This window comes from Salmo trutta, chromosome 6 (assembly GCF_901001165.1).
Source record: "Salmo trutta chromosome 6, fSalTru1.1, whole genome shotgun sequence".
In the NCBI taxonomy this organism is placed as follows: Eukaryota; Metazoa; Chordata; class Actinopteri; order Salmoniformes; family Salmonidae; genus Salmo; species Salmo trutta.
Genome location: NC_042962.1, coordinates 41019000 through 41046008, shown reverse-complemented (window position 1 = coordinate 41046008; position 27009 = coordinate 41019000). Strand labels below are relative to the sequence as shown.

General features: G+C 43.7%; 1 protein-coding gene across 1 annotated transcript; it reads left to right on the top strand.

Moving 5' to 3' along the window:
* The first annotated feature begins 1378 nt into the window (after nt 1-1378).
* Nucleotides 1379-26909, top strand: LOC115195918 (junctional adhesion molecule B). Its single transcript, XM_029756265.1, has 10 exons — nt 1379-1666; nt 13402-13578; nt 13862-14011; nt 14121-14308; nt 22858-22960; nt 24643-24750; nt 24910-24922; nt 25434-25505; nt 25790-25823; nt 26080-26909. Exons 1-10 carry the CDS (start codon nt 1618-1620, stop codon nt 26116-26118), a joined length of 933 nt encoding a protein of 310 aa, XP_029612125.1. The 5' UTR covers nt 1379-1617; the 3' UTR covers nt 26119-26909.
* Nucleotides 26910-27009: the final 100 nt, after the last annotated feature.

Genomic DNA, 27009 nt, shown 5'->3' with positions numbered 1-27009 from the left:
AATGCCATCCTCTTTCATGTTGACGAAACGGCCTATCACTCTGTTATACAGTACATGCTTTTATTTTTTATTGTAGTCTACCTTGCTAAAGTGCTTGCTCGCTAGCCTAACTTCCATTCAATGGCAACATTAACTAGTTTAACATTAGCCTTCTACATCTAGCTACATATTGAACTTCCATCCTCTCAGGCCAGGGGCACAAACATGTATGAATGAATGGTTGGATCATAATCACCATTATAATCATTGACCAGTACGAATAATGATGTAAAACCACAAGTCCAAATCCCTATCTCCATCCATGGCTAATTTAGGAATGGGACAATTTTAGCTAGCTAGCTGGCCACCGGAGTACAACAACAACATGCAAAAATTCAAGTGTTTGTCATTTAAGTATGCTCTCAATGGGATTTGATAGGAGTGATGCCAAAATCCAAACTGGCTTCCCTTTTACACTTGTTTTTGGTGTGCCACACTATCGAGCTCGCTCAGTTTAGCTCAAAGCTGATTGGCACATTTTGTATACTTTTTTTTATCAAGGGAGGCCAGATTCTTCCTGGCTTCCCTTGCCTTCAAACCTACGGGCGGCAACAATGTCATACTCGTTTAGACCAGACAGCATCATATAGCTGGCCTACACATAGAGAGACAGAAGGACGCTGTTTCGCTCGCTCGGATGTTTTCTCCTGTGAGACATTCAGCCTCTTGCGAATTGAAGGACAATTATGAATCACGGAGAGACGAAAGATACAAACTAATTGTATGCATTTTATTCGTAAAAAAATTGGAAGCCTGGATTCCCTTGGCATCCATGAATACACGCCACTGCCCTAAGGGACTGCGGAAAGAATGATAACCACCCTGCAATTGTGAATTACTTTGAAGGACGTTATAATGAAAAATTTGCATCATTCATTAAGGACCAATTTCAACTAATTACAAGGGTATCATTGTGCGCCGTTTCTTCATTCTATCTGAAAGCATTGTCCGAGTTCGACAATCCGACAATCACACCTGGCAACAGGTGTCGCTTCCTATACTCTTCGTGGTGGTCCTCTTTTATAGTAATTCATCAAAATGTATCAAAGTAAATAGCATGGCGTTATGCCTGTGGGCACTGGGTAGATAGTCTCAGCACTTAAATCCTATGACACATACTCACAGAAAAAAACTGTCATCAGTGCAGTTGGCCATTGTTGGCGCGTTGCGTACGATGGACAAGTGTAGTGCGCGTCTTGGACACAGCGTTTCGCTCTCTGCATTCCTTCTCAAGGAGCTCCCCACCAACTCGCTTCCTCGCCCCTCCAAACCTCCCTCCCTACCACAACAGTAAGATTGCAGAGAGCCCGTCTACAGTGACAGAGGACAGCCACTCTGCAGCCGTATGCCCTGCGGCTAGTGTAATAGTTTACAGAAAGTCCGAAAGTGCCAATTCCGAACCGCCCCCGCGCTGCCTAACTGCTCAGGAAGTACTACGCAGTTTTGGAACATAATTTCCCCAAAGGAGTGACGAAATTCTGGAATTACTGGAGTTGTGGACAAGTGCGGGAACAGGTTGACGCTCAAGAAAGCTCATCTTTCGAGAAAGGAAAGACTTTTGAACAGCAGGAGTTCAGGATGGAGAAAGCGCCACTGTTTTTACCCCTTGTCATTCTACTGATGCAATGTAAGTAAACTTTTGCATTTAGACTACTCCTCCGTATGATAACGAGTAATTCGTGTGTGTTTGTTTGCGTGCTTGCGCGTGTGTAATATTGCATGTTAAGGTTGAGCTGTATTGGTATTGATAATTAAATTACCATCATCCCTATTGCTTTTGTATGTGTAATGCCATGTGTAATGTCATGTCAGCTGTTTATGTTAGGAAAATATTGATAAAGCACCTAATAAAAAAAAACAGGATTATTGTTATCTTACTGTGAACTGTAAGATCACTATATCATGTTGATGCTTCTAGCAGGGGCGAAAATCTGATATCAACTTTGGGGGGGACAATTACATCATGAAATTTTCTCAAGAGCAATTCCTGAGGGGGACACCAAAAGTAGTGCTGTAACACATAGCCTACATTGTAAATGTATATTGAGGAACCAAAGAAATAAGGTGTTTGCCGTACTCCTAACTACCGGTACCCAAAACTACACAACTACTCACAACAGCAATACCATTGCCTTTAACAAATCTTAGTTTAGTCACCAGTTTAAGTTGAGAGTGGGTGTATCCATGGCATTTTCCAATTATGTTCCTATTTTACAAGTAAAAAAAATGGAGAACCTTTCATAATGTTGCCAAACAAAGACTCAACAAACTTACCTGAGACTCCCTGTCTCTGCCAGTCTGTCCCTGCATATCTGTCCCCAACTCTGCTGTCTGTGTGCCATCTGTTGCCTGCTCTGCCTAATGACATCATTGTGAAACATTTCCATTAGAATTTCATTTCTTTCTTATGAACATTTTATCAACTAGTCTTTGAGATATTAGGCTACTAGGATTCTTACTTTGCGTTTTGGTGTACTGAAAAATACTCTGATGTCCGTCTTTTATTTTTCTGCCATTTTTCTACCTGGCTGGCTGGCTACACACACACACAGTGTGTAGGTTATTTACAGTAGGAGATGGGCTTCTATCATCTTATCTTTTATCATTCTATTTGGGCTTCGTTCTAAAAGGTAGCTAGCAAATGTGAAACGGATTAAAATTACGAGTTGACAGCTGTATGAGTTCACCATTTACACAACATATGCTGCAACCTTTTGTAATTTTAATAGTTTCTTTCATATTGGCTGGCTTCCAACAATAGCTGAATTTGCAAAGCTAGCGAGCACCAATTCAGTTTCAGTGGTGTTTGCTATAATCTTTGCTACCCGGGTTAAATAAAATAAATAAAAGTTCCCTTGCGACAATTTAGCTTTTGCAACGAGACCATTAAATATATTTAAGACAATGGTAGAAGAGAGTGTAGTTCTGTTCAGTTTGGACTTCAGTTTATCGCTAACCTTATCACAGGGACTTTGAAGCACTATCTTACATCTGCATGCTGATCTCGGAATAAATTGACGATAGCAAAGATTCCATCTTTGACGAGGCCACATAAATGGAATAGGTACTAGCTAGCTTAATAGTTAATATTTGCGCGCTAGCTCTGCATATTCAGCTAGTGTGTGTGCGCGATTGACTGGATTAACCTCACGTCAGTTACGTTCATTGAGTGCCTTTCAGACAGTGGCTACGACCCCTCTGTTACCTTGCCAGTGGATCAAACCATTGTGAGGAAAAGGGTGGGGGGGTCGCAATATTTTGAAACTTAAAAACGCGCTATTAAGTGTCTATAATCAGCACAATTGCTTTCATTGCATATTATTAATATTATTTAAATTACATAGTTATGTTTCAGTGATATATTGGGGGGGACAAATCATATTTTTCCCAGGATGGGGGGGTCGTGTGTCCCCCGTCCCCCCCGGGATTTCCGCCCCTGGCTTCTAGTCACACACACACACACAAATAAAAAAGGGTCCAGCACTTGATTCGGTTGCAATTGACTTAATTTATTACTTAATCATCTTCGTTTCTGGAGAAACATATGGCCTATACTAAAGTTTTCCAACGTTGCCGGTCTTTCGTATACAGTAAATGCATCATGTCCTAGACCAAGAGCACACTCCATTCGTGTTGGCTAACGCCTTCCTCACTGTGTGTGCGTGCGTGTTATTGCGATGATATTGGACTACATGCAACTACAGAAAACCGATATGGACCACTAATGTGGCCTTAAGTTATTGTTGGAAACAGGCCAGTCTAATCGGGATGTGGGCAACCCAAGGGTGGGTACCACCAACTTTGATAACAGCAGGTCATCATATGGTTCCATCCCAAATGCCACTCTATTCTCTTTATAGTGCACTACTTTTTATCAGGGCACATAGTTCCCTGGTCAAAAGTAGTGCACTACAAATGGTGCCATTTGGGACGATTCCATGGTGTCAGTGAGATGCCAAACAGCCAGGGGAGGGGCTGCATTCAGGTCTGGCCAACTGTTGATGTCTGCTGATTTATTGTTTGGAACTGTTTGGAATAGTTTGCTTCAGACTTGATTGGGCTGTGTTCTGTCCTGTAGATTAGGTGAGGCTTGTTTTAAGTCTTGAACATTGTGGTACCATTTCGGATGCAGACATTTTGCAAGCACCGCCACCTCCAACCCTGACTGGCACAGCTGTTCCTGTCAGAGCAGTGCAGGGTTATACAGATACATAGGGGCTTTGTTCTTCTAGGAAAACACTCACATTCTCTCTGCCTCTCTAGATCCCTCTCTGTCTGGAAATGGATGTCCTCTTAGATGTCTACCATATGAAATGCTCCTAGCTCAGATTTAGTGCTCAGTTGTAGCTTATAATAATAGGTATTTAAAACTATCTGCAGTATGAGCTTGTGTGTAGGTGTCTGTGCTTGCTTGGTTGGTCATGTGTCTACTTGTGTAGTTTTTGTAGTTTGTGTGTGGGGGGGGGGGGCTTGCAGGAGAACCGTGTTTGAACCCAGTTGGGCTTGTGTGTGTGTGTGTGTGTCCCCGGTTTGGGGTCAATTCCAATTGAAGTCACTCAATTCGTAAGTATTTGCATTTAGATTATTTTTTTATAGAAGTAGGGTCTCATTTTCCGTTTAAAATAAATTCCCATTTTTAAATTTTTGAATTGGAGTTTTAGTTTTCTTACCTGAATTGACTGACTTCAATTTGAATTGACCCCAACCCTGGTAGGTCCCAGGCACAATAGCTCATAGGGTTCAGAGAGGGACAGGTCACCATTCAGCAGACAGAGAAAGTGTAGGCATTATGTCAGGTTTGTTCTCACGTCTGTGTTATCTCAAGGAGACACTCCTCAAGGTGGCTGTTGTTCGCCACAGCCGACACTATGACAACAGTTTCTTTAACAGAGGATGCTAATGATGGATCCTGATAATATAGAATAAAACTCTTATCTCTCTCGTTCTCTCTCATTCTCTATCTCCTTCCACATCTCATCCTCTCTGTCTATCTCTCTCCCTTATCCTCTGTCCCTCTCTCTCTCCCTTTCTCTCTTTGTCCATCCAGCCAGGGAGAGACAATGCTCCTCCTCAGAGAGAAAGAGGGAGTGATGAGGGGCACACAGCTGCAGTGATAACAATGTTACACATACTCACAAAGTAACACAGACAGCAAGCAGGGAGGGACAAAATACACAAGGCTGCACTTTTACCGCCTACTGTACTCAAACATCCTGAAGGACAATGTGAATAGGCAACATGAGCCTGCAGTTTGAATTCATACTGTACTTACGCACATCAAACGTAATAGAGAGAGCACTCTGCCACTGATAATGTGTAGGCCTATGTAGACCTAATTGCCTAAATACTCATAACTAAGATTCAGAACGAGAATTCAAAATCAATGTGGGACACGTTCTGTTTTTCCGTTTATTTCCTGTGAATCGACTAGATTGAAATGAAATTGAGTATGCTTTCATTGTTTGCTTCATTGTTTTTCAGCGAGGAAGTTGTTTACGTTTTGTTTCCCAACTTTTGCTCTGCTTTTATGGCCATTTAAGATGGCCACCTTCACCCTGAGAGGACCTGTAAATCCATTATTACTTCCTGTGCCTCCCCAATGCCTTTGTCTCACTTTGGCCTCCATTCTTCCACGTAGACCTGGTTTGCGTCTCTATTCCCTATATAGTGTACTACTTTTGACCACTATGTAGGGAATGGGATGCCATTTGGGATGTAGACAGTGGAAGAATGGGATGCCCTTCAATAGGGGAAAGCAGGAGACCAGGAGAATTGGTCAGACCCCCCCCCCTCCTCTGGTCCTCTAATAGAACCAAAGGAAGTAGTGCAACAAACAGAAGCTAACTAAACAGGAAGCTAGCAGTGAATGGCTCATTTGGTTGTTGACCTCAGTTAAGTACAGTGTAGACCAGTGGGTTCCCAACCAGGGGTACTTGGCCTTGATAAGACTCATGAGCATAGGCTTATTGGTAAAATGCACATGAGGGGGTACTTCAGGGGTACTCCAGGCAGAGCAAAATTCAGTTGGTGGTACAGTGACCGAAAAAGGTTGGGAACCACTGGTGTAGACCGGGTGCTTTAGGTCTTTTGATGTGACGTTTACCAGCACTAGGCCATGACAGATAGCCTTGTGCTTTGCAGGACAGAAATTGTCAGTATTTAATTAATTGAGCGGAATATAGTATTAGTAGGTTATGCAGTGATACAGATGTCATTACAGTTATCTAGTTGAACATGTGTGTGAATAAGTGTGTTATCTGAATACATCTCAGTATTTACTGAAACAATGGAAGGAAAAATGTATGTTGGCCTATACAAACACAACACAAAATAAATGTGTTTGTCTGGGTGTGTTAAATATGTGTCTGTGTATAGCTAGCCGATTAAACTTAACGATTTATGATGGAATTGAGAAACGACTAGTGTGGATGGTCTGGAGCTCCGACGTCACATAAAATTACGTTTTTAACAGTACCCAAAGGATAGCACGCATTTACACAGGACATTGTCTCGTGTGCAACAGGGAGTGGCAACTGAATGCAAGCTTCACACGCTTTTTGTTTTATTGTTAAAACATTTCTAGCATGTCTATCTATGGGTAACAGTTGACATGTTATGCTTAACCCGCTCAGCTTTACACCGCAAAATGGCCAAAAAGAGTACAACCAGCTCACCTGCTTTTACACTAATGTTAAATGTTTATTTTGAAAAAAGTTTAGTTCACATAACACGGTTGACCTTAAAATGAGGGACAGACATAAATGAATCAATAATGAAAGAAATAATCTTCAGAAATTACTTTGTCAAAGCAACAAAATAACTAGGGCTTTACAATGATGGTGAAATGTTGGGGTTAAGTGGGTTAAGCACTTTCTAGAATCATAGAAACAAACAAATTCCAATTTGAGCAGCAGCAGCTGAAAAATGAGCTCCTACAAATATTGAAATTTACATGGTTTTTAGAGTGAAGTACATCGGAAAAAAATCAAAAGAAAACTGCAAGACTGAATAGGAGAAAAAACAAGCAACACAAAGAAGATAGGCTTTTGAAAAAAGTTACTATTTTTCATAAAATTGTAGTTATCTTAGCTAGCTGAATTGTTTACCAGTTGCTAAGCAGTTGCTAGGGACTCTTTTGGAAGAAGCTAGCTAGCTAACGAAGAATAACAAAGAATATCTAGTTAACAGAAGAAAAGAAAGAGAAAATCAGGACAGAAGAAAAAGGATATCAAAGTGAAACAGTTCTCTAAAGACACAAGAGACAATAATACAAGAAACAACACTTCTGTAACTTGTCAACCATGTGTCTGTCTATCCCTGTTCTCTCCCCTCTGCACAGGCCATACAAACGCTTCACACCGCGTGGCCGCTGCCACTCTAACCTGGTGGTCCCAGCGCGCACGACCCACGTGGAGTTCCAGGTCTCCGGCAGCCTCTGGAACTGCCGGTCTGCGGCCAACAAGGCTGAGTTCATCTCAGCCTATGCTACCCTCCAGTCCCTAGACTTCCTGGCGCTGACGGAAACATGGATTACCACAGATAACACTGCTACTCCTACTGCTCTCTCCTCGTCTGCCCACGTATTCTCGCATACCCCTAGAGCATCGAGCCAGCGGGGTGGTGGCACTGGAATCCTCATCTCTCCCAAGTGGACATTCTCTCTTTCTCCCCTGACCCATCTGTCTATCTCCTCATTTGAATTCCATGCTGTCACAGTTACCAGCCCTTTCAAGCTTAACATCCTTATCATTTATCGCCCTCCAGGTTCCCTTGGAGAGTTCATCAATGAGCTTGACGCCTTGATAAGTTCCTTTCCTGAGGATGGCTCACCTCTCACAGTTCTGGGTGACTTTAACCTCCCCACGTCTACCTTTGACTCATTCCTCTCTGCCTCCTTCTTTCCACTCCTCTCCTCTTTTGACCTCACCCTCTCACCTTCCCCCCCCTACTCACAAGGCAGGCAATACGCTTGACCTCATCTTTACTAGATGCTGTTCTTCCACTAATCTCATTGCAACTCCCCTCCAAATCTCCGACCACTACCTTGTATCCTTTTCCCTCTCGCTCTCATCCAACACTTCTCACTCTGCCCCTACTCGGATGGTATTGCGCCGTCCCAACCTTCGCTCTCTCTCTCCCGCTACTCTCTCCTCTTCCATCCTATCATCTCTTCCCTCTGCTCAAACCTTCTCCAACCTATCTCCTGATTCTGCCTCCTCAACCCTCCTCTCCTCCCTTTCTGCATCCTTTGATTTTCTCTGTCCCCTATCCTCCAGGCCGGCTCGGTCCTCCCCTCCTGCTCCATGGCTCGACGACTCACTGCGAGCTCACAGAACAGGACTCCGGGCAGCCGAGCGGAAATGGAGGAAAACTCGCCTCCCTGCGGACCTGGCATCCTTTCACTCCCTCCTCTCTACATTCTCCTCTTCTGTCTCTGCTGCTAAAGCCACTTTCTACCACTCTAAATTCCAAGCATCTGCCTCTAACCCTAGGAAGCTCTTTGCTACCTTCTCCTCCCTCCTAAATCCTCCTCCCCCTCCCCCCCTCCTCCCTCTCTGCGGATGACTTCGTCAACCATTTTGAAAAGAAGGTTGACGATATCCGATCCTCGTTTGCTAAGTCAAACGACACCGCTGGTCCTGCTCACACTGCCCTACCCTGTGCTTTGACCTCTTTCTCCCCTCTCTCTCCAGATGAAATCTTGCGTCTTGTGACGGCCGGCCGCCAAACAACCTGCCCACTTGACCCTATCCCCTCCTCTCTTTTCCAGACCATTTCCGGAGACCTTCTCCCCTACCTCACCTCGCTCATCAACTCATCCTTGACCGCTGGCTACGTCCCTTCCGTCTTCAAGAGAGCGAGAGTTGCACCCCTTCTGAAAAAACCTACACTCGATCCCTCCCATGTCAACAACTACAGACCAGTATCCCTTCTTTCTTTTCTCTCCAAAACTCTTGAACGTGCCGTCCTTGGCCAGCTCTCCTGCTATCTCTCTCAGAATGACCTTCTTGATCCTAATCAGTCAGGTTTCAAGACTGGGCATTCAACTGAGACTGCTCTTCTCTGTGTCACGGAGGCTCTCCGCACTGCTAAAGCTAACTCTCTCTCCTCTGCTCTCATCCTTCTAGACCTATCTGCTGCCTTTGATACTGTGAACCATCAGATCTTCCTCTCCACCCTCTCCGAGTTGGGCATCTCCGGCGCGGCCCATGCTTGGATTGCGTCCTACCTGACAGGTCGCTCCTACCAGGTGGCGTGACGAGAATCTGTCTCCGCACCACGCGCTCTCACCACTGGTGTCCCCCAGGGCTCTGTTCTAGGCCCTCTCCTACTCTCGCTATACACCAAGTCACTTGGCTCTGTCATATCCTCACATGGTCTCTCCTATCATTGCTATGCAGACGACACACAATTAGTCTTCTCCTTTCCCCCTTCTGATAACCAGGCGGCGAATCGCATCTCTGCATGTCTGGCAGACATATCAGTGTGGATGACGGATCACCACCTCAAGCTGAACCTCGGCAAGACGGAGCTGCTCTTCCTCCCGGGGAAGGATTGCCCGTTCCATGATCTCGCCATCACGGTTGACAACTCCCTTGTGTCCTCCTCCCAGAGTGCTAAGAACCTTGGCGTGATCCTGGACAACACCCTGTCGTTCTCCACTAACATCAACGCGGTGACCCGATCCTGTAGGTTCATGCTCTACAACATTCGCAGAGTACGACCCTGCCTCACACAGGAAGCGACGCAGGTCCTAATCCAGGCACTTGTCATCTCCCGTCTGGATTACTGCAACTCGCTGTTGGCTGGGCTCCCTGCCTGTGCCATTGAACCCCTACAACTCATCCAGAATGCCGCAGCCCGTCTGGTGTTCAACCTTCCCAAGTTCTCTCACGTCACCCCACTCCTCCGCTCTCTCCACTGGCTTCCAGTTGAAGCTCGCATCCGCTACAAGACCATGGTGCTTGCCTACGGAGCTGTGAGGGGAACGGCACCTCCATACCTTCAGGCTCTGATCAGGCCCTACACCCAAACAAGGGCACTACGTTCATCCACCTCTGGCCTGCTGGCCCCCCTACCTCTGAGGAAGCACGGTTCCCGCTCAGCCCAGTCCAAACTGTTCGCTGCTCTGGCACCCCAATGGTGGAACAAGCTCCCTCACGACGCCAGGACAGCGGAGTCAATCGCCACCTTCCGGAGACACCTGAAACCCCACCTCTTTAAGGAATACCTGGGATAGGATAAAGTAATCCTTCTAACCCCCCCCCCCCTTAAAGATTTAGATGCACTATTGTAAAGTGGTTGTTCCACTGGATATCATAAGGTGAATGCACCAATTTGTAAGTCGCTCTGGATAAGAGCGTCTGCTAAATGACTTAAATGTAAATGTAAATAGAGGGTGTGCAGAGGGTCATGTCAAAATGCAGAATTTTGGCACTTTAGCAAGGCTTTATTCATATAAAAAAAACAGTGGTGTAAAGTACTTAGTAAATTACAGATACCCCCCAAAAAGTAGTACTTTTTACTTATTTATATTTTTGACTACTTTTACTTCACTACATTCCTAAAGAAAATAATGTACTTTTTACTACATACATTTTCTCTGACATCCAAAAGTACTAGTTACATTTTGAATGCTTACCAGGACAGGAAAATGGTCCAATTCACACACGTATCAAGAGCACATCATTGGCCATCTCTACTGTCTCTGATCTGATGGAATCACTAAATATAAATGCTTCGTTTGTAAATTATGTTGGAGTAAGCCCCTGGCTATCCGTAAATAAATAAAAAAGACAAGAAATTGGTGCTGTCTGGTTTGCTTAATATAAGGAATTTGAAATTATTTATACTTTTACATTGATACTTATGTGCATTTGAAGTCGGAAGTTTACATACACTTAGGTTGGAGTCATTAAAACTTGTTTTTCAACCACTCCACAAATGTCTTGTTGACAAACTATAGTTTTGGCAAGTCGGTTAGGACATCTACTTTGTGGATGACAAGTAATTATTACAACAATTGTTTACAGACAGATTATTTCACTTATAATTCACTGTATCACAATTCCAGTGTGTCAGAAGTTTACATACACTAAGTTGACTGTGCCTTTAAACAGCTTGGAAAATTCCAGAAAATGATATTATGGCTTTAGGAGCTTCTGATAGGCTAATTGACATAATTTGAGTCAATTGGAGGTGTACCTGTGGATGTATTTCAAGGCCTACCTTAAAACTCAGTGCCTCTTTGCTTGACATCATGGGAATATCAAATGAAATCATCCAAGACCTCAGAAAAAAATTGTAGACCTCCACAAGTCTGGTTTATCCTTGGGAGCAATTTCCAAATGCCTGAAGGCACCACGTTCATCTGTAAAAACAATAGTACCTAAGTATAAACACCATGGGACCATGCAGCCGTCATACCGCTCAGGAAAGAGACGCGTTCTGTCTCTTAGAGATGAACGTACTTTGGTGCGAAAAGTGAAAATCAATCCCAGAACAACAGCAAAGGACCTTGTGCTGAAGGACACAGGTACAAAAGTGTCTATATTCACAGTAAAACGAGTCCTATATCGACATAACCTGAAAGGCCGCTCAGCAAGGAAGAAGCCACTGACCCAAAACCGCCATAAAAAAGCCAGACTACGGTTTGCAACTGCACATGGGGACAAAGATTGTACTTTTTGGAGAAAAGTCCTCTGGTCTGATGAAACAAAAATAGAACTGTTTGGCCATAATGACCATCGTTATGTTTGGAGGAAAAAGGGGGAGGCTTGCAAGCTGAAGAACACCATCCCAACCGTGAAGCACGGGGGTTGCAGCAACATGTTGTGGGGGTGCTTTGCTGCAAGAGGGTCTGGGGCACTTCACAAAATAGATGGAATCATGAGGAAAGAACATTATGTGGATATATTGAAGCAACATCTCAACACATCAGTCAGGAAGTTAAAGCTTGGTCGCAAATGGGTCTTCCAAATGGACAATGACCCCAAGCATACTTCCAAAGTTGTGACAAAATGGCTTAAGGACAACAAAGTCAAGGTATTGGAGTGGTCATCACAAAGCCCTGACCTCAATCCTATAGAACATTTGTGGGCAGAACTGAAAAAGGCTACAAGGAGGCCTACAAACCTGATTCAGTTACACCAGCACTGTCAGGAGGAATGGGCCAAAATTCACCTAACTTATTGTGGGAAGCTTGTGAAAGGCTACCTGAAACGTTTGACCCAAGTTAAACAATTTAAAGGCAATGCTACCAAATATTAATTGAGTGTATGTAAACTTCTGACCCACTGGGAATGTGATGAAAGAAATAAAAGCTGAAATAAATCATCCTCTCTACTATTATTCTGACATTTCACATTCTTAAAATAAAGTTGTGATCCTAACTGACCTGAGACAGGGAATTGTTATTAGGATTAAATGTCAGGAATTGTGAAAAATTGAGTTTAAATGTATTTGGTTAAGGTGTATGTAAACTTCCGACTTCAACTGTATATTTCAAACCAAATACTTTTAGACTTTTACTCAAATAGTATTTTACTGGAGGACTTTTACTTGAGTCATTTTCTATTAAGGTATCTTTACTTTTACTCAGGTATGACAATTGGGTACTTTTTCCACCACTGAAAAAACAGATTTTTCTTCTCCATGTGGTACAGTATATATTAAAAGGCTCTTCATTTAATATAACAGGCTTTTAAAATTCAATATTGCTGCACAATTTCTACTTAAAATGTCAAAAGGGACGCGAAAGGCAGTCTTTTCATGGAACGACCCAAATATTCAGTGTGCGTGTGTGTGGTACATAACGTTATTGTACCAAACTGTGGTTCAGTTAATCCCCCCACACACACATACATATGCACACACAACACGCACTCCTCCCTCAATGGATGGGCATTACCCGGGCGACCTATGGACAGCAACAGGATGACAAAACAATAATCTTGAGCCCTGCAGCAATCAAACAACAGGAAGGACTGCTCCTATTTCCTGTTCCTGTCAAGATGCACATGTTCAACATGAGCCACACACATACAGGCACAGACGCACACAGACAGACACAGCTAGCCAGCCAACCAAACAATCAGCCATGAGTCATCATGCTCCACCAGTCCAGAGGAACTAGTCCAGAGGAAAAACTGGTTCATAACAGATATAATTGGTTCATACAACATTTACAACTGGTTCATCATAACTGAATATAACTGGTTTATAACAGATTATAAACTTGTTCATAAATCAGCTATAAAGCAATTATAATCAGTTATCACTGCGTTAACTTGTTCATAACTTGTCCATCTTACAACCCTTTCCCCCAACCCCATATGTTGCACCTCTCTCTCTATCCCTCAGGCCTTCCAATTGTCCCTGTTACTGTGTCAACAACCACACCCATGGTGGAGGTCCGTGAGAACTCTGATGTGGTTCTGAGCTGTGATTTTCGGACCGAGAAGGAACCGAATCCTCGAATCGAGTGGAAGAAGAAAGGAACAGATGTATCATTTGTTTACTATGAGGGACAGTTCAGAGGTGATGAGCTGTCCTGGCACATTGTCTTCCATCGCTCTCTTTCTGTCTGTTTTAACCCCTGTCCAGAGCCCATCTTCAGACTCCGATTTAATTTACTTCCTCCCGAGGGAAATTCATTTTAAGAGCTTCATCAACATAAAGCAGGATGTGATGAACATTACAAAGAAATTTGTATCAGAAGTTACCAGATGGTTGATGTTAGTTTAAGTAGAACATTTTTCCTTAAGAAACCACATCTCCACATCTCCCTCTTCTCTGTGTTGACTGGTTTCCACTCTGCCAGGAGCCTTTGCGGGGCGTGCAAGGATCAAGGGGGCAACGGTGACCTTACAGAGGGTGACCCAGAAAGACGCGGGTGAATACCGCTGTGAGATCACTGCCCCTCGTGACACCATCACCCTGGGGGAGACTAACATTACCCTCACAGTCTTGGGTGGGTACCACACCGTCTGTTTGACTGAGTGTGTCTGTGTGTTGTCTCAGACATGCTGTTTGTGCACCCACTTAACCCTGCTGACATTGTGGCTGTACCCTCCCCACAGTTCCCCCCCACACCCCATCCTGTGAGATCCCCAGCTCGGCCCTGACGGGCTCTATGGTGCAGCTGCGCTGTATGGAACAGCAGAGCATCCCCCCAGCCACCTACTCCTGGTATAAAGACGACAAGCCGCTGACCCCCTCCCGCATGGCCAACGCCACCTACCACCTCAACCCATTCACCGGCATACTGGTGAGATACTTTTTAAGAACAGTGTATATACAGTCATACCATTGATGCTTTGGCACGATTTACTCAGTGCATTCAAAGTATTCAGACCCCTTCCTTTTTCCACATTTAGTTACGGTACAGCTTTATTCTAAAATTGATAAAATAAATAAAACAATCCTCATCAATCTACACACATTACCGCATAATGACAAAGTGAAAACAGGTTTTTCGAAATGTTTGCAAATGTATTATAAATTAAAAAAACAGAAATACCTTATTTACATAAGTATTCAGACTCTCTTCTATGAGACTCGAAATTGAGCTCAGGTGCATCCTGTTTCCATTGATCATCCTTGAGATGTTTCTACAACTTGACTGGAGTCCACCTGTGGTAAATTCAATTGATTGGAAATGATTTGTAAAGGCACACACCTGTCTATATAAGGTCCCACAGTTGACGGTGCATGTCAGAGCAAAAACCAAGCCATAGGGTCAAAGGAATTGTCTGTATAGCTCCGAGACAGGATTGTGTCGAGGCCCAGATCTGGGGAAGGGTACCAAAAACATTCTGCAGCATTGAAGGTCCCCAATAATACAGTGGCCTCATCATTCTTAAATGGAAGAAGTTTGGAACCACCAAGACACTTCCTAAAGTTGGCCGCCTGCCAAACTGAGCAGTCGGGGGAGAAGGGCCTTGGTCAGGGAGGTGACCAAGAACCCGATGGTCACTCTGACAGAGCTCTACAGTTCCTCTATGGAGATGGGAGAACCTTTCAGAAAGACAACCATCTCTGCAGCACTCCACCAATCAAGCCTTTATGGTAGAGTGGCCAAACAGAAAACAATCCTCAGTAAAAGGCACGACAGCCCGCTTGGAGTTTGCCAAAAGGCACCTAAAGACTCTCAGACCATGAGAAACAAGATTCTCTGGTCTGATGAAACCAAGATTGAACTCTTTGGCCTGAATGCCAAGCAACACATCTCAAGGAAACCTGGCACCATCGCTACGGTGAGGCATGGGGAGGCAGCATCATGCTGTGGGGATGTTTTTCAGTAGCAGGGACTGGGAGACTAGTCAGGATTGAGGGAAAGATGAACAGAGCAAAGTACAGAGAGATCCTTGATGAAAACCAGTTCCAGAGCACTCGGGACCTCAGACTGGGGGCGAAGGTTCAGCTTCCAACAGGATAACATTTTACATTTACATTTTACATTTTAGTCATTTAGCAGACACTGTTATCCAGAGCGACTTACAGTAGTGAATGCATATATTTCATACATTTTTCATACATTTCATTTTCATTTCATGTGTTTTTTTTTTTTTTTTGTACTGGCCCCCCGTGGGAATCGAACCCACAACCCTGGCGTTGCACACACCATGCTGGCGTTACAAACACCATGCTCTACCAACTGAGCCACAGGGAACGACCCTAAGCACACAGCCAAGACAACACAGTGGCTTCGGGACAAATCTCTGAATGTCCTTGAGTGGCCCAGCCAGAGCCCGGACTTGAACCTGATCTAACATCTCTGGAGAGACCTGAAAAATAGCTGTGCAGTGACTATCCCCATACAAATCAAATCAAATTGTATTTGTCACATGCGCCAAATACAACAGGTGTAGACCTTACATTGAAATGCTTACTTACAAGCCCTTAACCAAAAATGCAGTTTTAAGAAAAATAAGTGTTAAGTAAAAAATAAAAGTAACAAGTAATTAAAGAGCAGCAGTAAAATAACAATAGCGAGGCTATATACAGGGGGTACCGGTACAGAGTCAATGTTAGTCGAGGTAATTGAAGTAATATGTACATGTAGGTAGAGTTAAAGTGACTATGCATAGATAATAAACAGAGAGTAGCATAAAGGGTGGGGGGACAATGCAAATAGTCTGGGTAGCCATTTGATTAGCTGTTCAGGAGTCTTATGGCTTGGGGGTAGAAGCTGTTAAGAAGCCTCTTGGACCTAGACTTGGCGCTCCGGTAACGCTTGCCGTGCGGCAGCAGAGAGAACAGTCTATGACTAGGGTGGCTAGAGTCTTTGACAATTTTTAGGGCTTTCCTCTGACAATGCCTGGTATAGAGGTCCTGGATGGCAGGAAGCTTGGCCCCAGTGATGTACTACCCTCTGTAGTGCCTTGCGGTCGGAGGCCGAGCAGTTGCCATACCAGGCAGTGATGCTCTCGATGATGCAGGATCTGAGGACCCATGCCAAATCTTTTCAGTCTCCTGAGGAGGAATAGGCTTTGTTGTGCCCTTTGACTTGCCTAGTTAAATAAAGGTTAAATAAAAAATAAAAAAATAAAAATTCACGACTGTCTTGGCGTGTTTGGACCATGATAGTTTGTTGATGTGGACACCAAGGAACTTGAAGCTCTCAACCTCCTCCACTACAACCCCGTTGATGACAATGGGGGAATGCTCGGTCCTCCTTTTCCTGTAGTCCACAATCATCAACCTGACAGAGCTTGAGAAGATCTGCAGAGAAGAATGGGAGAAACTCCCCAAATACAGTTGTGCCAAGCGTGTAGTGTCAAACCCAAGAAGACTCTAGGCTATAATCACTGCCAAAGGTGCTTCAACAAAGTACTGAGTAAAGGGTCTGAATACTTTAAATGTGATATTTCAGTTGTTGTTTTTTTAACTTTGCAAACAAAACATTTTTAAAAAACAGTTTTTGCTTTGTCATTATGGGGTATTGTGTGTAGATGAAAAACAAAAACTATTTAATCCATTTTAGAATACGGCTGTAACGTAACAAAATGTGGAAAAAGTCAAGGGGTCTGAATTCTTTCCGAATGCACTGTATATGTCAGTAAAGCAATTTGACAGAACAAGGGCCCAGCCACACACCCACTGACTGTGTGCTACACTGGAAGTGTAACTTTTGGCCAACGAGAGCAACGTGCAAGCTTCTTTATCCTATTGTGAGCTGCGGGAAAAAATCTTGAAAATAGAACCAAAGTATAGCTTCACCTACTTACCTTCACCCACTTACGCCCAAGTTGAATTAAGATTAATAGGAGCGCCTCACGCTCCGTATACTGTAAGTTATGCATCCGATGTAGCAGGCCTCCAAAATAGACTCCAATACATGGAAGTATAACCAACCACTAGCACAGTATATGATAATATAAACCTCAGTAGGACACTGAAACCTTAGCTACAGTTCAGACCAACAGTGGCTACCTCAAATCAAATCAAATTCTATTGGTCACATACACATGGTTAGCAGATGTTATTGCGTGTAGCGAAATGCTTGTGCTTCTAGTTCTGACAGTGCAGCAATATCTAACAAGTAATCTAACAATTCCACAACAACTACCTAATACACACAAATCTAAGTAAAGGGATGGAATAAGAATACATACATATACAGTTAAAGTCAGAAGTTTACATACACTTAGGTTACAGTCATTAAAACTTGTTTTTCAACCACTCCACAAATTTCTTGTTAACAAACTATAGTTTTGGCAAGTCGGTTAGGACATCTACTTTGTTCATGACACAAGTAATTTTTCCAACAATTGTTTACAGACAGATTATTTCACTTACAATTCACTGTATCACAATTCCAGTGGGTCAGAGTTTACATACACTAAGTTGACTGTGCCTTTAAACAGCTTGGAAAATTCCAGAAAATTAGGTCATGGCTTTAGAAGATTCTGATAGGCTAATTGACATCATTTGAGTCAATTGGAGGTGTACCTGTGGATGTATTTCAAGGCCTACCTTAAAACTCAGTGCCTCTTTGCTTGACATGATCAGAAAATCAAAAGAAATCAGCCAAGACCTCAGAAAAAGAATTGTAGAACTCCACAAGTCTGGGTCATCCTTGGGAGCAATTTCCAAACGCCTGAAGGTACCACGTTCATCTGTACGAACAATAGTACGCTAGTATAAACACCATGGGACCAAGCAGCCGTCCTACCGCTCAGGAAGGAGATGCGTTCTGTCTCCTAGAGATAAACGTACTTCAAATTTATTTATATAGCCCTTCGTATATCAGCTGAAATCTCAAAGTGCTGTACAGAAACCCAGCCTAAAACCCAAAACAGCAAGCAATGCATGTGAAAGAAGCACGGTGGCTAGGAAAAACTCCCTAGGAAAAACTCCCTAGAAAGGCCAAAAACCTAGGAAGAAACCTAGAGAGGAACCAGGCTATGAGGGGTGGCCAGTCCTCTTCTGGCTGTGCCGGGTGGATATTATAACAGAACATGGTCAAGATGTTAAAATGTTCATAAATGACCAGCATGGTCAAATAATAATAATCAGAGTAGTTGTCGAGGGTGCAACAAGCACGTCCGGTGAACAGGTCAGGGTTCCGTAGCCGCAGGCAGAACAGTTGAAACTGGAGCAGCAGCATGGCCAGGTGGACTGGGGACAGCAAGGAGTCATCATGCCAGGTAGTCCCGAGGCATGGTCCTAGGGCTCAGGTCCTCCGAGAGAAAGAAAGAAAGAAAGAAAGAGAGAAAGAGAGAATTAGAGAGAGCATATTTAAATTCACACAGGACACCGAATAAGACAAGAGAATACTCCAGATGTAACAGACTGACCCTAGCCCCCCGACACGTAAACTACTGCAGCATAAATACTGGAGGCTGAGACAGGAATGATCAGAAGACACTGTGGCCCCATCCGATGATACCCCCGGACAGGGCCAAACAGGCGGTATATAACCCCACCCACTTTGCCAAAGCACAGCCCCCACATCACTAGAGGGATGTCTACAACCACCAACTTACCGTCCGAAGACAAGGCCGAGTATAGCCCACAAAGATCTCCGCCATGGCACAACCCAAGGGGGGGGGGCGCCAACCCAGACAGGAAGACCACATCAGTGACTCAACCCACTCAAGTGACGCACCCCTCCCATGGACGGCATGGAAGAACACCAGTAAGTCAGTGACTCAGCCCCTGTAATAGGGTTAAAGGCAGAGAATCCCAGTGGAAAGAGGGGAACCGGCAAGGCAGAGACAGCAAGGGCGGTTCGTTGCTCCAGCCTTTCCGTTCACCTTCACACTCCTGGGCCAGACTATACTTAATCATAGGACCTACTGAAGAGATAAGTCTTCAGTAAAGACTTAAAGGTTGAGACTGAGTCTGCGTCTCTCACATGGGTAGGCAGACCATTCCATAAAAATGGAGCTCTATAGGAGAAAGCCCTACCTCCAGCCGTTTGCTTAGAAATTCTAGGGACAATTAGGAGGCCTGCGTCTTGTGACCGTAGCGTACGTGTAGGTATGTACGGCAGGACCAAATCGGAAAGATAGGTAGGAGCAAGCCCATGTAATGCTTTGTAGGTTAGCAGTAAAACCTTGAAATCAGCCCTTGCCTTAACAGGAAGCCAGTGTAGGGAGGCTAGCACTGGAGTAATATGATCAAATTTTTTGGTTCTAGTCAGGATTCTAGCAGCCGTATTTAGCACTAACTGAAGTTTGTTTAGTGCTTTATCCGGGTAGCCGGAAAGTAGAGCATTGCAGTAGTCCAGCCTAGAAGTAACAAAAACATGGATTAATTTTTCTGCGTCATTTTTGGACAGAAAGTTTCTGATTTTTGCAATGTTACGTAGATGGAAAAAAGCTGTCCTTGAAACAGTCTTGATATGTTCTTCAAAAGAGAGATCAGGGTCCAGAGTAACGCCGAGGTCCTTCACAGTTTTATTTGAGACGACTGTACAGCCATCCAGATTAATTGTCAGATTCAACAGAAGATCTCTTTGTTTCTTGGGACCTAGAACAAGCATCTCTGTTTTGTCCGAGTTTAAAAGTAGAAAGTTTGCAGCCATCCATTTCCTTATGTCTGAAACACAGGCTTCTAGCGAGAGCAATTTTGGGGCTTCAAAATGTTTCATTGAAATGTACAGCTGTGTGTCGTCCGCATAGCAGTGAAATTTAACATTATGTTTTCGAATGACATCCCCAAGAGGTAAAATATATAGTGAAAACAATAGTGGTCCTAAAACGGAACCTTGAGGAACACCGAAATTTACAATTGATTTGTCAGAGGACAAACCATTCACAGAGACAAACTGATATCTTTCCGACAGATAAGATCTAAACCAGGCCAGAACTTGTCCATGTAGACCAATTTGGGTTTCCAATCTCTCCAAAAGAATGTGGTGATCGATGGTATCAAAAGCGGCACTAAGATCTAGGAGCACGAGGACAGATGCAGAGCCTCGGTCTGACGTCATTAAAAGGTCATTTACCACCTTCACAAGTGCAGTCTCAGTGCTATGATGGGGTCTAAAACCAGACTGAAGCGTTTCGTATACATTGTTTGTCTTCAGGAAGGCAGTGAGTTGGTGTGCAACAGCTTTTTCAATTTTTTTTGAGAGGAATGGAAGATTCGATATAGGCCGATAGTTTTTTATAATTTCTGGGTCAAGATTCGGCTTTTTCAAGAGAGGCTTTATTACTGCCACTTTTAGTGAGCTTGGTACACATCCGGTGGATAGAGAGCCGTTTATTATGTTCAACTTATGTGCGAAAAGTGAAAATCAATCCCAGTACAACAGCAAAGGACCTTGTGAAGACGCTGGAGGAAACGGGTACAAAAGTATCTATATCCACAGTAAAACAAGTCCTATATTGACATAAACTGAAAGGCCGCTCAGCAAGGAAGAAGCCACTGCTCCAAAACCGCCATAAAAAAAGCCAGACTACGGTTTGCAACTGCACATGGGGACAAAGATCGTACTTTTTGGAGAAATGTCCTCTGGTCTGATGTAACAAAAATAGAACTGTTTGGCCATAATGGCCATCGTTATGTTTGGAGGAAAAAGGGGGAGGCTTGCAAGCCGAAGAACACCATCCCAACCGTGAAGCTCGGGGGTGGCAGCATCATGTTGTGGGGGTGCTTTGCTGCAGTAGGGATCATGGCATCATGAGGAAAGAAAATGATGTGGATATATTGAAGCAACATCTCAAGACATCAGTCAGGAAGTTAAAGGTAATCAAGCCTACCATTGTTGTGTCATCTGCAAACTTGATGTTGGAGGTGGGCATGGCCACACAGTCATGGGTGAACAGGGAGTACAGGAGGGGGCTGAGCACCCACCCTTGTGGGGCCCCAGTGTTGAGGATCAGCGAAGTGGAGATGTTGTTTCCTACCTTTACCACTTAGGGGCGGCCCGTCAAGAAGTCCAGGACCCAATTGCACAGGGCAGGGTTGAGACCCAGGGCCTCAAGCTTAATGATGAGCTTGGAGGGTACTATGGTGTTGAATGCTGAGCTATAGCCAGTGAACAGCATTCTTACATAGGTATTCCTCTTTTCCAGATGGGATAGGGCAGTGTGCAGTGTGATGGTGATTGTATCGTCTGTGGACCTATTGGGGCAGTATGCAAATTGTAGTGGGTCGAGGGTGACAGGTAAGGTGGAGGTGATATGATCCTTGACTAGTCTCTCAAAGCACTTCATGATGTCAGAAGTGAGTGCTACGGGGCGATAGTCATTTAGTTCAGTTACCTTTGCCTTCTTGGGTACAGGAACAGTGGTGGACATCTTGAAGCATGTGGGGACACCAGACTGGGATAGGGAGAAATTGAATATGTTCGTAAACACACCCGCCAGCTGGTCTACGCATGCTCTGAGGACGCGGCTAGGGATGCCGTCTGGGCCGGCAGCCTTGCGATGGTTAACACGTTTAAATGTCTTACTCACATTGGCCACGGAGAAGAAGAGCCCACAGTCCTTGGTAGCGGGCCGCATCGGTGGCACTGTATTATCCTCAAAGCGGGCAAAGGTGTTTAGTTTGTCTTGAAGGAAGACGTCGGTGTCCTTGACATGGCTGGTTTTCTTTTTGTAGTCCATGATTGTCTGTAGACCCTGCCATGTACGTCTTGTATCTGAGCCGTTGAATTGGAGCTTCACTTTGTCTCTATACTGACATTTCGCTTGTTTGATTGCCTTGCGGAGGAAATAACTACACTGTTTGTATTTGGCCATATTCCCAGTCACCTTTCCATGTTTAAATGCGGTGGTTCGCGCTTTCAGTTTTGCTCGAATGCCGCCATCTATCCACGGTTTCTGGTTTGGGTAGATTTTAATAGTCACAGTGGGTACAACATCTCCTATGCACTTCCTTATAAACTCACTCACCGAATCAGCATATAAATCGCTATTATTCTCTGAGGCTAATCGGAACATGTCCCAGTCCGCGTGATCAAAACAATCTTGAGGCGTGGATTCCGATTGGTCAGAAAAGCGTTGAATAGTCCTTGTCACGGGTATATCCTGTTTGAGTTTCTGCCTATAGGAAGGGAGGAGCAAAATGGAGTCGTGGTCAGATTTTCTGAAAGAAGGGCGGGGGAGGGCCTTGTATGCACCGCGGAAGTTAGAGTAGCAGTGATCCAGTGTATTGCGAGTGCTGCAATCAATATACTGATATAGGTCACTTCCCTTTGGTCAGACATCAACCCATATAGACCCTTAGTTTGGAAGCACATTAGTAAATTTTAGACCAATTGCCAAAAATACTGTACAGGTTCTGTGCACCATATCATCTTCCTTCCTCTTTTTCTTTCTGCTGAGCCCTCCATCTGTCTCTTTCCCTCTCCTCTGGCAGGAGTTTAAGTCGGTGGCGAGAGGCGACACGGGACAGTACAGCTGTCTGGCATCAAACAAAGTGGGGCAGTCCAAGATGTGTGAGGCTAAACACATGAAGATAGGTGGGTGTGCGTGCATGCAAGTGTGTGTGTGTGTGTAATTAGAAGAATGATTGTTGTTCATATGAGTGTAGTTTTGTCTTTCCACAAACTAGCGTGAATCTCGTGCTTCAAACCACATTGATATGGTCTATAACCAACACAGTTACAATACCAGAGCTAGTGTTATGTCTTGTAAAATCCCAAGAGTAAACAGTACTGTGAGGAGCATGTTTTTCTATACAGGCATTTGTCTATGGAATAGCCTCCCCCTGGAGATCAAACAAAGAAAAAGTAGAAATAGCTTGAAAAAGAAGGAAAAGGTTTATTTGGACAAGGTTGTCTAAGTAAGAGAAACCACTCCACTGCCCCTTGTGCCCCCTACTGCTGGTCAGGTGTATTATTTGAAGGATCGGTATGATGTGCAATGAATAGATTGTTTTCATGTGAAAATGAATATGGGTGATTTTTAAGGTTAGGGAAAGGTGCAGTGAATAGTGCCACTTTTTAGGATGTCAATATAAATGAATGTATTTATGGTTGTTTTGTAATTTTGTCTTGCCTTGTAATCATTAAATGTGTTATTGTTTTAACCATCGAGGACCACTTTGGGAACAAGCGTTTTAATGAATACTTTCAAGTGATATCCTCTGGGTCCACATTGTACATTTTGTTGTATATGTCTGTTACACAAAATACATTCAATTAAATTGTGAAGTGTCGATATACAGGCATACAACTGTACAATTGGCCTTCTAATCTTCTTTGTTGCATACAAGAAAACATTACAACAAATGGATACAACAAAAACAGTCATGAAAGTAAAAGGAAAGAAAAAACCCTCAGTTACGACAAGCATCAAAAACAAAAAAGAAAAGAACTCTTGAATAACCCCAAGAAGGATAACCGAGCCGTGGCTTTTGTGGAGAGATAGGTAATGATGCTTCAAGGGTGACTTGTCGATGTGTTCAGATGGTCCCTGGTTCGAGCCCAGGTTGGGGCGAGGAAAGGGACAGAAGCAACACTTTTCCACAAATATCTGAAAAAGTTATTCTTAAGGTCATACTTTTCCCTCAGTTGTTCAAAGGATGCAAAGGCCCCCACTATGTACAGATCCCTTATGGCATGGATCCTAACCTTTCCCCAGCAATCAAAAGGATTGTCTAAGTTGGAAGGGGCAAAGGAAGGATTCCTCACTATTGGGAGCAGGAATGACATTGGTCAAAGTGTACCTTAACTTGTTTCCAAATACAGATGTGCTATGTGCAATGGGTTTGTGTATATAAAGTGATTTCCCAAGGCATATAAGGGACATCATCACTGCACCAATGGAGTAGGGGTAGCAATCCTCATGCTCCACGTCAAGCCAAAAGGATGACACAGGTGTGTCATTGAGCCAAAACATGACAGGGTTTTTAGCTTTAAATAGGGAAGAGTACAGTTTTGTAAATTCAATCCCTGGGTAGGTTCATTTTTTTGGAGGAAACCAAGAAGGGTCCTGCACTCAAACAGGCATTAATTCACTCTTATTCCAATTGATTCTGTAGCCAGAGAAGGTACAAAACAAATTAATCAGATCCAAGATATCTCAGATACTGGCTTGAGGGTTGGTTACATAGAGGAGAATGTCATCTGCTTCTAGAGAAATGTTACTTGAGGTGTCCTTAGTATTGTAACCAACTAGTATGACTTTCTCACTCTTTCAGAGGATGTAAACACGGCAGGGGTCGTTGCTGCGGTCGTGGTCATCTGTCTTGTCATCGCCATTTGTGGCTTCGGAGGGTACTATGCACACCGTAATGGCTACTTCAGCAGTGAGTCTGTCTGTTCCTTTCTCTGTCTGTCCATGTACATACAATATGTGTTTGTCTGTCAGTCTGTCTGTTAGTAAATACAATTTTCTAGTGAAAGTTTTTGTGTTCACTTCCTCTTACTTTGTCTCCACTCTCCTCTTCATTTCTGTCCATCTCCAGGACATAAAGGAAGGTAAGAGCTTGTCTCCTTAATTCCAATAACAATTATTAAAATACAGTGTAGACACCCTGACACTGAATACATCTGCATTGCTGTGTAACTACCACTGACTAATAGAGGTGTGCGCGTTTTAACGTGCTGAGTAAGTTCAGTAGAGTGACAGGTGTGATTGAGCCCAGCAGTGCAAGCCTGTCTCTTCTCACAGAGAGACACAAACAGGTGTTTCATGACCCAGGTTGAACAACTAAGTTTGTTATTTTGACTGACTCTAGATTAGGCCAGTTAGATGACTAAGAATACTATCATGATTTTTTTTAAATTAATTACAAATAATAATAATCACTGTTTATCTAGGGAAGTCACATTGTGATTGACATCTTTCTCAAGTGAACCCTGGCTGCTAATAAACTCCCCTCCCTGCTGTATTGTGATTAACTTACCCCCTCCGTGTGGTCGTGTTGGTAACCCTGAGCATGGTGTGTGTGAACCTCATCACCCCCTCACTCAACTTTGACCCCCCCAGGTCCTTTTGGATCCCTCAGTGTCATGGTGTGGCCCACATCAGCAGCCAGAACCTCCACAGAACAGAAGACAAGTGAGTCTGACCCACAGACAGAGTAATAGATTTAAATGTAGACAATGAACAGGACTTTACATAGAAGCACATACTGTGCTTGTGTGGACGTGTGTTCCCAGGAGTCCTTTACAGAAAAAGTTGCCCTTTACGCTCCATAGGACTGTGTTTGATGTAGTGGGGTTCTTTGATCGAGGCCAATGTTTTTACTGAGACCACAGCTGCATCACATTTAGTAAACTCCCTCTCGCTCCCTCCACTGTGTCAAACAATCTAGTATCTTTATAAATGCCTCTGTCTTCCAGGACTAATGCCAGCTATACCCCTCCGCCCCAAGATGTGAGTTTTTCTCCGATTTTCTGTTGTTGGTGTATTTATGGATGGGTATTATATTCACAGGAAATGTTGACTTGAGCATTACCGCTTACACATAACATTTTCTAACCATATTAAAAGACAATATGATCATTTCTAGTAGAATTCGCTTGGCAGTAGTAAGTAAAATTCTCCAAATGGTTACTAATAATGAAGAGAAAGAGCTGAACTGCAGTAGTTCTGACCGAATGAAAATATGCTACTGTTTTTTCTCTCTCAGCCTGCGGACTTCAAACACACCCAGTCTTTCATGCTGTGAGGCTCTCGACAACCCCCTAAAAAAGACACCAGCACAACACTGGAGTAGTTTTATTCGAGCCAAATAAACAGCTCTAAGAATTTATTTTTGGGGGACTGACCAAACCTGCTCTCCTCACCCTTGTGCATGGATAGCAAGAAGGGGCAGACAACTCTGCTTAGAGGCAATTTATTCCTCCTGTTTTGCTGTACCTGGGCCTTCAATGCAAGCCTATTATATTAGTCACATGGTACTCTACTCCCCTCTGGTGGCCAAGTTGTTAAACTACAGCCTATATCACCCTCCTGTGGCGGACCCGTGGAATTATGTTCCACACATGTTCACCTCCCCCTCAACTGGCCAAAATATTAACTACCTAAATCTTATTTCATACCAAAGACTTGAACATGGCATCTGAGTGTAATATACTGTACATATTTTCTGATGGCTATTGGCTAAGCATTGATGTGAACACAAGGGAGCCATCACGTTAGGGCTCCGGAGGGGCAAGAGGCGTTACAGCCTGGATTTGAACCAGGAACTGTAGTATCACTGAACTTCGGCAACACTAATTGAATTGTGACCTTTGACATGGACCCCTGCTCACCTGAATATGCCCAGTGCCTTTCAAAAGTAGTTGTCATATTCTATCTAGGGACTCTTTTGTAAGTGTTTTTGTTTAAGAGAAAGTATTATTGTGCTACTGCATTTTTTCCTTATAGAGAGTATGTTTCTTAGGCTATGGATGAATTGGTTGCTGTAAGTGTATTCTTTGTAAGATGTTTACTCGGTATTAAAGATTTTCTATCAAAGATTTGTTCAATCATTTCTCACCACGTAGTCTTTTCCTACAGCCGCTGGAACAGGGTGAGGCGCCATGAGTCAGGCGAATGAGACTAGTGTAAAGTCATA

Excerpts from the sequence above, each read along its gene's own strand:
- LOC115195918 (XM_029756265.1), top strand. The coding sequence starts at position 1,618 with ATGGAGAAAGCGCCACTGTTTTTACCCCTTGTCATTCTACTGATGCAA. Across the intron at positions 14,012-14,120 it reads CATTACCCTCACAGTCTTGG|TTCCCCCCCACACCCCATCC; the intron begins GTGGGTACCACA and ends CCCTCCCCACAG. Across the intron at positions 14,309-22,857 it reads ACCCATTCACCGGCATACTG|GAGTTTAAGTCGGTGGCGAG; the intron begins GTGAGATACTTT and ends CTCCTCTGGCAG.